The 14,767-nt window shown below is 34.5% G+C and overlaps 1 protein-coding gene across 1 annotated transcript in view; it reads left to right on the plus strand.

Annotated features, from left to right (window-relative positions):
- The window catches only part of BMPR2 (bone morphogenetic protein receptor type 2), a 201,911-nt gene that overhangs the window by 164,524 nt on the left and 22,620 nt on the right, over window positions 1-14,767 (plus strand). Inside the window, exons 8-10 of the mRNA XM_043577513.1 lie at window positions 1,310-1,470; window positions 2,709-2,856; window positions 9,167-9,303. Of these exons, the coding sequence (XP_043433448.1) occupies window positions 1,310-1,470; window positions 2,709-2,856; window positions 9,167-9,303 (446 nt within the window). The remainder of the gene's footprint in view (window positions 1-1,309; window positions 1,471-2,708; window positions 2,857-9,166; window positions 9,304-14,767) is intronic.

Consider the following 14,767-nt stretch of genomic DNA (forward strand, 5'->3'; position numbering starts at 1 on the left):
TTTAAGTATTGATTTGGTATTAATATACAAAAATTTTCCAAATATAGAAACATTTTTATATCTCTATAAGTTTCTTATATAAATATCACCTTGAGATTATACTATACGTACTAGTATTGTGGTTTTATCCAGAATAAGAAATGCAGCTCTTTTAGGGGCTGAGTGAGCCATGTTAGTACAAGCTTTGGAAGGCTAGACCAGGAGGTGAGAGGGGAGAAAATGAACAAGAAATCAACTCTTTTTTAACTACTATTTTTGTCTTCCAATTGTGACAGGAATCATTATCTTCTGTTTTTAGTTTCATTGTTGGTGAAATTATAGTCTGATATTCATTAATGAGAGTAATGAATGTAAATACTGAGCCTATTTGGGCCTAAATATAAATACTCAATAAAGTTATCATTGACTTTGTTCTGATTGCTCTGTTTCTTTGTATATCTAGAGACTTATTTTAAATTTCAGAAATTGTATAACAATTTTTTTCAACACAGGAGCTATAGTTTTGCTTAATATAATATTTATATAAGGTTTCCTTAAAGAGAGGAAAGAAATATGTTTTTGGTAAGGCAGCTTAGGTTAGATACATTCTTTCAGTCAGCAAACATTTATTGTGTGCCAAGCCTTTTGAATTCAGGTAAAACATGTTCTCTTTCTACCTTCATGGAGCATATAGTCTAGTGATAAGTAATGTGAGTATAATAGTGCTCTGCTTCTCTGTAAAATCAGAAAACAGGTTTTCATATCTTGTGAGATACCAGCTCCTCTACTTATTCTCCAGGTCCATTGTAAAACTTTTTCTAGTTTGATTTCAATAACTGAGGTGGGCTTAGAAACAGGGCTAACCCTGAGGGCAGAACTGGGATGTTCTGTCATAGGTTTGATCAGTGAAGCCATAGGAGAATAGTATAACATACAATATACAGATTTTGGAGGCATCTTGGCAAGTTGACTTTTTTTAGTTATTTATACTAAATATTTCTTTCTCTGTTGCCTCCTTTTGCTACCCTTAGAAAAAGGGGAAAAAAACAAGTATGTTTTAAAATTAGAAGCAATAGCATGTTGGCTATTAGTTGCAGCTAAATATTTAAAGCTTAATTACACATGCACCAGTAGTTTATGTTGTAAAATATAGTGAAAATAGTGATGATTATGAGTTGAAACTGCTTTCTTGTGTCCCTTTCTGTTATTAGAAAATTAAGTGGCAGAAAAATAATACAATCATCTATATTTTTGTAGTCCCTATTACCTGCATGTTTATGTCCAACAATGCTATTTAAGCATTAATAAATATTTGAAATTATCTAAACAGATCATTATAAACCTGCGATTTCCCATCGAGATTTAAACAGCAGAAATGTCCTGGTGAAAAATGATGGAACCTGTGTTATTAGTGACTTTGGATTGTCCATGAGGCTAACTGGAAATAGACTGGTACGCCCAGGGGAAGAAGATAATGCAGCCATAAGTGAGGTGAGTGTATACAAAAGGTATCACTCTGATGTACTTCGAGAAGATAATGAAGCATTAAAAAAATCTATCCAGGACAGTTACCCTTATATGCTACCAATTACAGCATATTAGGAATTACAAAATTAAGACCTACAGAAGACCTTGCATGAAGTTTATCACTTCTTTATGGAAATCACTGCTTGTTCCAACTCATTTTTTTAAATGTTTATCTATCTATCTATCTATCTATCTATCTATCTATCTACCTACTTATGTATTTATTTTGATAGAGAGAAAGCACAGGGGAGGGAGAGAGAGAATCCCAAGCAGGCTTCGTGCCATCTGCGCAGAGCCCTATGCATGGCTTAGTCTCATGAACTGTGAGGTCATGACCTGAGCCAAAATCAAGAGTTGGATGCGTAACAGACTGAGCCACCTAGGTGCCCCCCACAACTCATTTTTGAGAGGCATTGGGAGGAGGATTGTAGGAACTGTATTTTCTTTTTTAAGAACTGATTTTTGAAGCAGGAGTAAAATTTCGAAGTTTAAGACAGGACAGGACAGTCACCTTCTGATAATCACTGTTGAAATGTGGACCACATCCTTCCTGACCTTTTTCTCTGCATCCCCATACACGTCTCTCTCTCCATGTGTATGTATTTTTTTAATTAAAAAAAATTTTTTTTAAATATTAAATTATGGGGGTGCCTGGGTGGCTTAGTGGTTGAGCATCCGACTTCAGCTCAGGTCATGATCCCATGGTTTGTGGGTTTGGCTCTCGCATCGGGCTCTGTGCTGACAGCTCACGGCCCGGAGCCTGCTTCGGATTCTGTGTCTCCTTCTCTCTTTGCCCTCCCTTGCTCATACTTTGTCTGTGTCTCTCAAAAATAAATAAACATTAAAAAATATATATATTAAATAACGTACATACTATTGTACTTTTTATATTATACTATTGTATTGCACTTTTCTCATTGTGTCTTGCAAATGTTTCTTCATTGACATACATAGGATAGTTTAGCTTATTCTTTCTGATTGATGAATAGTATTCAATAGAAAAGATTTACCACAGTTTATTCAAGAAGGGTGTTTTGTAGGTAAAAAATTAGGTATAGAAATTTTCAGTGGTATACATAAGGTCAAATAATGTGTCATTGACATATAGTTGACATGAAATTTATGTCTAACTTCTGGTCTGATGTATGCATGTCAGAATATGCTACATTATGTTTCTGAAAAATGTCACTCTAATTTATCAGGTTGGCACAATCAGATATATGGCACCAGAAGTTCTAGAAGGAGCTGTGAACTTGAGGGACTGTGAATCAGCTTTGAAACAAGTAGACATGTATGCACTTGGACTCATTTATTGGGAGATATTTATGAGATGTACAGACCTCTTCCCAGGTAAGAGAATTGCTGTCAAAAATTGATACATGTTTTGAGTGAAGCAGTTATATCCTCTTTTTCGACTTTTAAATTGAGTCAACTTTTGTTTTTACTTTCACTTAAACCTTTAGTTTATTGCCATCTAGTGTTCAGAAACATTATTAGCAGAAGGATGTCAATTAGAAATAACTTTGTAAACAGATCCCAACTTTGCATCTGAGTGCAGGTGTTTGTTTGTTTTGATATTGATTTTTGAGAGAGATGGAGAGACAGAGTGTGAGCTGGGGAGAGAAAGAGAGAAAGAGGGAGACACAGAATCCAAAACAGGCTCCAGGCTCTGAGCTGTCAACACAGAGCCTGATGCGGGGCTTGAACTCACAAACTTGGGAGATCATGTCCTGAGCCAAAGTCGGATGTTTAACCAACTGAGCCACCCAAGCACCCCTGAATGCAATTTAGTTAATTGTTCATAATAGCTTATCTATGTTTTAGTTAGATTGCTTTAGCAGTCATTGTTGTCCTTATGCACCCTCTGAACATTTGATAAGCTATACTTAAAATATTCCCTGAATTGACCCAAGAAGTTAGAAACAATGAATTTACCATTGGAACACTTTTTTCTTTCTTTCTTCCTTTATTTTTTTCATTCTTCCTTCTTGACTTCCTGATTCCTGCTTTCCTTCCTTCCTTTCAATGAAAGAACACCCATTTAATATGAATGCTTATTTAAGGCTTATTTGAATTAACCAAATGAGTTTATAGTTTTTCTCTTTTTGTTAGGATTACATTACTCTCATTATTGTCCTATAAAAACTTTAACTACCAATATGTGTGCATTGTATTCTGCTAGATGGTGTACAAAATGACTTAATATATATGGCTTCTATCTTACAGGAATAATACCATTAAAAGTATAGAAAAAGGAAAAATGGTCAATTGAACCAGCACTGGACAAACTATATAATGGAACTATTTAATAATAACAAAGATTAGTAGTGGGGTTGAGGTGGTTTTTTTTGTTTGTTTTTTTTTGTTTTTTTGCTTTAAAAACTAAACATTTAGCAGTAGTTTATAATTCTAAAAATAAAATAAATTAATAATTACTTAGATTACAGGTTGGGCAGTTATTATTTAGAAGTATATTTTCTAGTTAATTGGAAGTACAGAGTACTCAGTTGAGGTGTTTTTCTAGGCATAGCAGAATTGCAGTAGTATCACAGCATTATTAGAACTTTGAAACTTTTTATTTATATTACTGGAATTTAGACCACAGATATTTTTATATATCCTAATTCAGAATTTTTGTTTTTTTAGAAACATGACTGACTAAAATTCTTAAACCAGCATTAGTACATTACCATCAGCAATATTTTTTCAACAATTACTGCATTCAAAGAATAACTATTGCTTTTGCCCTGATAAATAATATCAGGTGTATGAAAATGGAAAGGCAATTAAATCTTATTTGCAGAAGATTAATTTAGCAGATATGTAGTTTGAATTGAAATAGAACTAGAGGTGGTTTAAAAAGGAAAAAGACAGGTGCCTGGTTGACTCAATCAGTAGAGTATGCATCTCTTGATCTCTGGGTCAGGGTCACAACTTCAGCCCCACACCGGGAGTGGAAATTACTTAAAACAACAAGAACAATAGTTTAAAAGAAAAAATATAGGTAAGGCATGCCTAGGTGGCTCAGTTGGTTAAGTGTCTGACTGTTAATTCCAGCTTAGGTCATCGTCTCATGGTTCATAGGATCAAGCTCTGTGTCAGGCTCTATGCTGACAGCTCGGAGCCTGCTTGGGATTCTCTCTCTGCCTCTCTTTCTGCCCCTCCCCCATTCGTGTGCATGCACATGCTCTCTCTCTCTCAAAATCAATAAATAAGCATCTTTTAAAAACATGTAAAAGAATAAGGTGTTACTATTTTAATGGATGCATGGTTTCAGTTTGGGAAGATGGAAAAGTTCTAGAGATGGGTAGTAGTGATTGTTGCACATTATTAACATACTTACTGCCATAGAACTTACTATATACTTAAAAATTGTTAAAATGGTAAATTTTGTGTTATGTATATTTGACCACAATGAAAATAAAAATAAAGGAAAAAAATGAGAGTTGCATTAAGAGATCTTATAATCTTGGATATGGAAATGGAGAGAAGAAATGTGTGGTTCTGCTTAGCTATTGTAAGAAAATCTAAGGAACTGAGAAATATTAGGAGATCTAAGAAATAATGAGGGTGGCAGCCAGGAACTTAGGAAAAAATATTGGTTTATATTGGAAACATGAGTTTCTCCAATTATGAAGACTTTCAGATGGGGTATTGATGGACAGCTGAAGAAAGTTTTTAAAAATAATTTTTAAGGGGCCCCGGGGTATCTCAGTCGGTTAAGCATCCGACTTCAACTCAGGTCATGATCTGAAAGTTCATGAGTTCAAGCCCTGCCTTGGGCTCTGTGCTGACAGCTCAGAGCCTGGAGCCTGCTTTGGATTCTGTGTCTCCCTCTCTCTCTGCCTCTCACCTGCTAGTTTCTCTCTCTCTCTCTCTCTCTCTCTCTCTCTCTCTCTCTCTCTCTCTTTCTCAAAAATAAATAAAACATTCTAAAAAGTTTAAAAAATAAAGAATTTTTTAAATAAAAAGGATGTTGAGAGAACTAAAAGTGAAACGATTTAGAAATTGTTTATGTAAAGATGGTAAATGGGAACTTATGAGTAGATGCACTCTGCTAAGAGAACAAATGAAGAGTGCAAAAAATTATTGTGTAAAGACTGAATATTGGGGGACCTCCCTGTACCAGTAGGTTAGTTTAGAAGACTGTTGGTCAGAAAAATAGTGAGAAAACTAAGAAATTGTTGTAGGGAGTATGGCCGGAGTCGCAAAAGATGAGTCTGCAAACAAAGTGCAGTTAAGTGAATGTCCTCATACTGGAGTCCCAACTCCAGGATGAAGCTTCTTTTTATTAGGATAATTGCTAAAGACTATGTGCATAAAGTCAGCTAAGCAAGAGTGTTAATCAGTCTAATGGTTTAGCTTTTCAAGGTTACATTTCGAGTTAATTGGTTTCTGTAACACTAGGAAGGGCCAGTTGTGAAGGAGGATCGGCCCTGGACAATGTTAATGGCTCTAGGGGTTCCTTACTGCCACAGCCATGTTCAGCTGTGTAAACATGTCCTAAGGCCTTGCACCTTCTCCAGCCCTTCCCTTTTGGAGTCTTTTGCTTTGATGCTTCTCTCCTGCATCTCCCACAAGAAATCATAGTATCTTGGAAGTCAGTGTTAGAAAATGTTAAGAACCAAGATTGATAGCAGTAGATGTAATATAAGGTGAAAAGGAAATAGAACTGAAGAATGATCTTTGAATTTAAATAACAAGAGGTCATTAGTATTCTTAGAGGAGTTTCTGTGGAATAGAGAAGATGGAAATATCAGAGTATGGGAAGGAAAAGTATTAGGAAAGCACAGGAAGAAGATACAAGATACTCTTAAAAATGTTAACAATGAAACGGGATGGAAGTTGAATAAAAAGGAACCCTTAAACATATTAATAAGCATAGAGAATAGCATGTTATAATTATAACATTTTTGGAAAACATTTTTTTCAGATTTATATGATACACCTCCAAATGCAGTACATGCTTTATTATTAAATGTAATCCCTATGTAATGTAGACTGATTCTCTCTGTAAAATATATGCAGAATAAATGAATTAGATGTTTGTATTACAAAGAAAGAGTGAAATGCTGCAATGTTTATATAAAGAAGGAATATGAAAGGAAGATAAAAAAGGAAGGCAAGAGAAAGAAAAAGGAAGAAAGAATAAGCATAATTTAAGAAGGGAACTAAAACATTCCTAACTACTTAGAGACATAATTAACAAATAGCAAATGAGGTGATAAGCAGGGAATGGTATCTGATATTCTAGATATTTGATCTATTTTGGACAATTTGAAAGAAAGTGGGATTATAAAACCTCCCTTGAGCAATCCAATGTTTATAAAGTTTTAAGGAAATCCAGTAAGACTAATATAATTCATGATGATGATGTCATTAACATTCATCTTTGTGTCCCTAGTGCCTAATACTAAGTTAGCTCTAAACAAGTATCTATTGAACAATTAGATTAAGAACCATGAAGATTTCTTAGAAATTTGCAATTCTTCTGGGGCGCCTGGGTCGCTCAGTCGGTTAGGCATCGGACTTCAGCTCGGATCATGATCTCGCAGTTTGTGAGTTCGAGCCCTGCATCGGGCTCTGTGCTGACCGCTCAGAGCCTGGAGCCTGCTTTGGATTCTGTGTGTGTGTCTCTCTATCTGCCCCTCCCCTGCTCACACTCTGTCTCTCTCTCTCAAAAATGAATAAACTTAAAAAAATAAAATAAAAAGAAATTTGCAATTCTTAATGTCATTTCATTCACAAAACAAGATTGTATATCAATTTTATTTAGTAGGTTTTCTAATTATATTTTAGACCTGCTTAAAACAAATAAGTAAAATTATGAATTTTTAGTTATTCTACTTAACCAGCATTTGAAAAAAAAGTGACTAATAAATAATACTTAGAAGACATCTATATGTGTTGTGTATATGTCTCAGAGAAACAGATATGATGTACTAGTAAATATCTTCTGGTTCATAAACATTATGGATTAAGGTTTTATTAGATGAGGTTTCATGAACAAAAGTGATATACTAACTAGCAGGATTAAAACTTCTGGTTTTGTCTTTCAAGTTCAATATTGATGGTGATTGTCAACAGTAAGTATTTGCTTAGGGGTGCCTGAGTGGCTCAATCAATTAAGCATCCAACTCTTGATTTCAGCTCAGGTCATGATCTCATGGTTCATGAGTTAGAGTCCCGCACTGGGCTCTGTGCTGACAGTATGGAGCCTGCTTATGACTCTCTCTCTCTCTCTCTCTCTCTCTCTCTCTCTCTCTCTCTTCCTCCCTCTCTCGCTCTCCCTCCTCCCCTCCCTCTCCCTCCCTCCCCCCACCCAGCTTCTGACCCTCTCCCACTTGCACTTTCTCTCTCTCTCAAAATAAATAAATAAACTTAAAAAACAATAAGTATTTGCTTAAATCTTTAGAGTTACAAAATATCATTTGTATAGATACTGCAATATTCCAAAAATTTTGGGTTATGTTGCATAAATTATAAAATTAATCTTTGTAATATAATCTTTTTTAATATTGGTGGAGGGAAAATGTTTATAGGTTTTTGAATATCCAAATTGAAAATTGAAACATAAAACTTAAATAAATGTTTTATAAAGTATTTTCTATCTGGTCATCATAACTTTTGTATTATTTCCATGTGAGTGAGATAAGGAAGACAGACATTGCCATTTTGCTGACAAGAAAACTAAAACACAGAATAGTTAAATGACTTTTCCAGGGTAGAGATGAAGACACGATTGGAGCTTAAGTGCCTTATCCTGCATTCTGGTGTTCTTCCTTCTAATTTCTCGTGTCACTCTAATGGGATGGGGGCTGGGGCCAGCAGACAGTCTCTCTCCTCTGTTCTTTGTCAAGATTTTGACTAGACCACTGGTATTCTGACCCTTGTCCCAGCAGTCTTCTGTATGGCACAGTATGTTTATTAAGTTTAATTTGATCACATTTTGTAAAAATCAAAGCTTCTTATCACAAGCAGCTGATTGTGCTTAGGGGTGATAAATAGGGTTATTAAATAGTGGTAGAATAGTTAATGATACTTAAAAATCCTTGATCTAGATATTACTTCTTAGGGATTTTTAAAAAATCAGTATATTGAGTTTTCTGTCGTGGCCATTATCATAAAAATTTTTGTGACATTTGATACAATCTGGCTGGACTATAATAGAGCCAGTGACATATTAAGACATGATGACTATACATCCTAGACACTTACATTTGGTTCTACAGACATGTGTTATACTATATCCTGGGCTTTCTCCTTATATTCACCACCCTCAATCCCTGTATGGGGTAAGAATTCAGGCATTTTCAAGTATTAAATGCACCTTATGTATGTAATAATCCCCCCCAATTTAGTAATTCTAGAAGCCATTTAAAAATAGCTATGTCCATTATTGAAACTACCACTTGATTTATCAACAGACATTTAATTTATTAAAGACTATTTTAGTTAAAACCTTTATTAATTAATATTGTATTAAACCCACAAAAGGATCTCTTTTCCATTTCCAAATAGGCCCAAAGGATTAAAAAAAAAATAAAAAAGATTGTGACATAATTTCTTTGCTTACTTAGTATCAGAAATTCTGCTCCTGTTCCATCATTTTATAATAATTGAAAATTTTACTTTATTCATTTTAAAAAAAAATACACAGGTGAATCTGTACCAGAATACCAGATGGCTTTTCAGACAGAAGTTGGAAACCATCCCACTTTTGAAGATATGCAAGTTCTGGTGTCTAGGGAAAAACAGAGACCCAAATTCCCAGAAGCTTGGAAAGAAAACAGCCTGGTAAGAAAAAAACTAAATTATTAAAAAAAGGACTTATGGCTGAATATGTTTTAATGTTGTTTGAAGCAAAAATAGACTGTTAATGTTAATAGTTTTTAGAGTTGTCTAATGCCAAAAATCCTTGCTTGACTTTTATGATGTTATACAGTTTCAAAATTTTCAATATAAAAAAGTCCTCTTTTTGGTTCAGATGTAGTTTTTTCCAAGTAAAAATACTAGAGAGACTAAATTGTGTCTGAGCTTGCCAAATTGAATAACAGCTGGAATAATTAACAGATTAATATTTTTAAACATTATTGAAATTCCATCTTACTCTCTTGAGAGTGGTACCAACAATGTTAATTAGTGCAGACTTACATATTCAATAGAAATTTAAACTACCTAAAAAAGAAACCAAGGTATGCTTTAAATTCTGCCTATTAAAAAATGCATTCTAGGGCCTTCCTGGCTTGCTCAGTTGGTGGATCATGTGACTCTTGATCTCAGGGTTGTGAGTCCAAGCCCCATGATGGGTGTAAAGATTATTTAAAAATAAAATCTCAGGGGTGCCTAGGTGGCTCAGTACATTGGGCATCCGACTTCAGCTCAGGTCATGATCTCGTAGTCCATGAGTTCGAGCCCCACATGGGGCTCTGTGCTGACAGCTCGGAACCTGGAGCCTGCTTCCGATTCTGTGGCTCCCTCTCTCTGACCCTCCCCCACTCACACTCTGTCTCACTCTCTCCAAAATAAATCAACATTTAAAAAAAATTTTTTTTAAATATAAAATCTTTAGGGGTGCCTGGGTGGCTCAGTTGGTTGAGCGTCCAACTAGGCTCAGGTCATGATCTCACAGTTCATGAGTTTGAGGCCCACGTCAGGCTCTGTGCTGACAGCTCGGAGTCTGGAGCTTGCATCGGATTCTATCTCCCTCTCTCTCTGCCCCTCCCCCACTCACACTCTGTCTCTCTCTCTCTCAAAAATAAATAAACATTAAAAAAAATAAAATATTTAAAAAACAAATGTGGTCTAAAATGCTAAAATATCTACAAAGGCTTCTGCCATTTTAGTAAATTGTTGCTACAGCACTATAAATATCTTACAAAATTTACACGCACATGCACACACATACTCTCTCTCTCTTTGTCATATAATTTCTTTTAACATAAGTAGGATCATTTCATTATCCAGTATCATTTTTTGCTTATGTACAGTTTTTCATGTCAATATCTGTCATGTATCTCTTTATCCATTTAGTCAGTATTCTATTGTATGATATATCCTAATTATTGAATTACCCTTTATTGATGGTAGTACCTATATTTCTTATTTTAAACATTTTTTAAAGAATTATAAAGTTATACCTATACATGGTAAATCAAATTAAATAGAAGGGCATAAAAAAGGAAATGCTAGCACCACTCTACAAAAGTAACTCCTGTTAACAGCATTCTGAGGTTTTGGTTTTTGTTTCTAACTTTTTCTTCTGGAGGTTACTGTTATAACTGTGACTACCATATCTATTATTATTTCTTATTATCTCTCATTTGCTCTTTCCTAGTTTTGTAATGCTGTAACTATTATTAAATAATTTGTGTTTTGTCTACAGATTCCTCTATAATTCAAAATAAAAACATCAGAAATTGTAGAATTATGATTATGTAAACATCCACTGTACAATATAGTATTGTGCTTGGACTCATAGACAAGGAAGTAAAAATCCTATGTTAGTTAATATAAGCCTCTGCTGCTTGAGAAAGAATGTTTCAAAAGTCACCATCCACTGGATTCTCTTTGATATACATGGCGCTTTTTAATTTCTTTCTTCTCTATAGATTCTACCAAGAAGCAACATTTTTAAAAAAAAATCTCATTCTTTTTCTTGTAAGTCATTATTTCTTTGATGAAGCCTCTTTAAGTGATATGTGTTAGTATGAGCATGGCTAGTATGAATACCTGCACCCTCAAAAATGTTTTTATCTTGTCCTCATGTTTGTATAATAATTTGGCCAGGTAATGATTTCAAGATCAAAATCACAAAATCCTCATAGTGGTTCCTGTGAAATCACTACTCTGTTGTCCTCAAGCATTCAGACATATTAAGAATTCCAGAGTCATCTAATCTCATTTCATTATTTTTTGTCTTTTTGTTTTATGCCCTTGTTTTCTTGTCTCTATAAGCTTTTACACTTTTACTTTATTGTTGAAATTATCAAATTTCACCTGGACATATGTAGGCGTGGATCTTTTCACACATTTTGCTTTGCAGTAGACAGGTTTTCAGTTTGAAAACTCAGAAGTTTCTTCAATTCGGAGGGATTTTCTTGTATTATTAAAAATTGGGGCGCCTGGGTGGCTTAGTCAGTTAGGCATCCAACTCTTGATTTAGGTTCAGGTCATAATCACATGGTTCATGGGTTTGAGCTCTGTGCTTACAGTGTAGAACCTGCTTGGGATTTTCTCTCTGCTCAGCGCCACCCCCTCCCGCCCCAACATGCTCTGTCTCTCTCTCTCATTCGCTCTCAAAATCAATACGTAAACTTTAAAAATAAAAAAAAATAAAAATTATTTCTCCTCTTCCATTTCTTCCTTCTCAAAATATTGGTTCACTTGACACTCCAGGTCTCAATTTGTTTTTTGTATTTTCCATTTTTTTTTGTTCTGTTTTACATTGTTCAAGATTTACTCAGCTTTAGCTTTTAAATCACTCTTTCATTTTTCACCTTCACCACACTATTGGTTATCTGTTCATTAAAATTTTACTTTCCACTCTTATATTTATAATTTCTAGAAATTCTTAGTGTTTGCTTCTTCCATAATAATCTGTTCTTGTTTTAAGACTATGACAGAAATTTGTGGGGCACGTTGGTGGCTCAGTTGGTTGAGCATCCAGCTTCGGTTCAGGTCATGGTCTCACAGTTCATGAGTTCGAGCCCCGCATCGGGCTCACAGCTATCAGTGCAGAGTCTGCTTAGGATCCTTTGTCTCCCTCTCTCTCTGCCCCTTCCCCACTCACATGTGTGTGCACTCTCTCTCTCTCTCCCTCTCTGTCTCAAAAACAAACATTAAAAAAAAGAATGTGATAGGTATTCGATTATTTCTCAAGGTGTAAATCAGAATTTTTGATACTTTGTACAAATAATTTTCTTGACTATAGTTAAAGAACAAAAATGAAAAATTCATTAAGCAATTTAAATCATATTACTGTGTATTTTTGCATTTTAATTTTAGGTTGTCTTCATAGGATTAGCGTATTTTCATTCTTGATCCCCACTTATATGGGATGGCGGCATGTCAAAGAGAGACTAGAGATGTCATATTTTTCCATACAGAGTTAGACTGAATATTTTCTCCATTGGTCATCTCCACTTGTCATCTTGTCCATTGGTCAAGGAAGGCTTCCGCTTCAGATGAGATTGACATCTTCTTCAAGGCAATTGAAGACCTATTGCCAAAAACATATGCCCAAGATTGCCTCTAAACTGCAGTCCCTGTTTGGGAACTGGGACATATCTTTAAAAAGGCCTTGGCAGAGGTGAGGCTGAGTCCCGTACCAGGATTCACTAGATATGCTAGCCTCACAGTAAAGCATCTCTTAAGGAAAAATTTCTGTATGAAATTTTATCTAGTAAAATACTTCATCTTAATATTTTATTTCACCAAAGAAATTTGACTCATTATTTTCAAGTATCTCTTAATGACCTTGCCATTACAGGATATGCATCGTATTCATATTTACCTGAAAACTTTTTGCTTCCAATTTAGAGTAGGGAAGTAGGGAATAAGTAATACTTGGTTTACTTCCAGTGAATCCATTTAAGTCTAATGTGCTATAGTCAATATAACTGCTTCTCTGTAAACAAATCCAATACTAGAGAGGAATATAACAAATGCATAGTTTATAAAAAGAGAAAGATACCTCTATATCTAAAAGAAGATATTTTTGCTTCATAATTGCATTGAAATTTAAAAATATTTTATAATAACAAAACTCAAAATCTTCCAAATATAAATGAGTGTAAAAACTAGTTTTTAAAAACTGCCAGGGACCTAAAATAGATCAGGCAATAAAAGGGGGAAGGGGACGCCTGGGTGGCTCAGTTGGTTAAGTGTCATACTTTGGCTCAGATCATGATTTCACAGTTGATGGATTTGGGCCCCGTGCTAGGCTCTGCACTGACAGCTCAGAGCCCGGAGCTTGCTTCATATTCTGTGTCGTCTTCTCTCTCTCTGCCTCTCCCCTGCTTGTGTTCACACTCTCTCTCAAAAATAAATAGGCATTTAAAAAAGGGGGAGGGGAATAGTTTTCTTATAAAAAATGGAAGTATAGAAAATAGTCTGAGGGAAATACATGAAAATGTTAACCATAGTTATCTCTGAATATTGGATTTATGAATGACTTATTTTTCCCCCTGAACTTACAGAGTTTATATTAAAAATGAACTGTTGTAACAATCACACATACACACAGTTTCAATTGGAATAATAAGAAATTATAGGCAAAATTTATTTTTTAAATAGGTTTTTTCTCATACATAAAATGTCCAGATTATAATTTGTTTAACCACACCACCATTCTTCATATTTTTCATTCTTTTCCAAATTCTGAGCCTCTGTTTCTTAATCTCTTTTGAATACTGGCTTATTCTCTTTCCCCTTTTGAAATCATTTGTCTGGCTTATCTTTATTCCTTAGTCTTATTTCTGTATAACCTTTTTTTCTCAACAGTTTTATCTCAATGTTTGTCATGTAAAAGTTTGAAAGTTCCTCAGTTGTTCTTTTTTCCTCTAATCTTTTCTTTCTCCACCCATTAAATCCAGTCTTCTAACATATACTATGTGTCCCAGAAACTATCCCTCCCTTCTTCTTTTCATACTTATTTCAGCTTTTACTATTCTCTTCTTGACAAATCAGCAAACTTTTGCTATGATCTGGAATTTAGAATTTCCCATACTTTTTTCCCTCTCACACAGTCTACATTAAGAAATACACATGCACCTCATGATCCAGTGCCTTTAGGATTATACTTAACCTTACTACATACTCTATATTTTGGTATTTTCTATTCTAGCCTAGAGTATTCAGTTTGGGGAGACTGGTATAGTTGTTTGTTTTAAATGTTGTTTCCCAACCCACTAAGCTAATTTCATGTCATGACCCATCCATGAGCCCTCACTTCCGTTTTCCTGTCATTAGGTGGGAAAGATTTTAGAGTTTCTTTTCTTTTTTTCCCTACTTTTTCTGCTTGTTTTTCTTCATCATTGTTAATAATGATAACCCCTTTATCTCATTTACCCAAATGCTGGGTATCATTTATATATATTTATATATTTTATTTATATTATATAAATTTATATATTTGCAGTTAGAGTCCCTTGTTGAAGCACTCATCTGATTTTGCCTGAATATCTATATTTTTCTCTAATCTTATTTTATCTCCTCAACAAATTTTAACATTTAAACAGAGATCATTTATATAGATTAA

This window comes from Prionailurus bengalensis, chromosome C1 (genome assembly GCF_016509475.1).
Source record: "Prionailurus bengalensis isolate Pbe53 chromosome C1, Fcat_Pben_1.1_paternal_pri, whole genome shotgun sequence".
In the NCBI taxonomy this organism is placed as follows: Eukaryota; Metazoa; Chordata; class Mammalia; order Carnivora; family Felidae; genus Prionailurus; species Prionailurus bengalensis.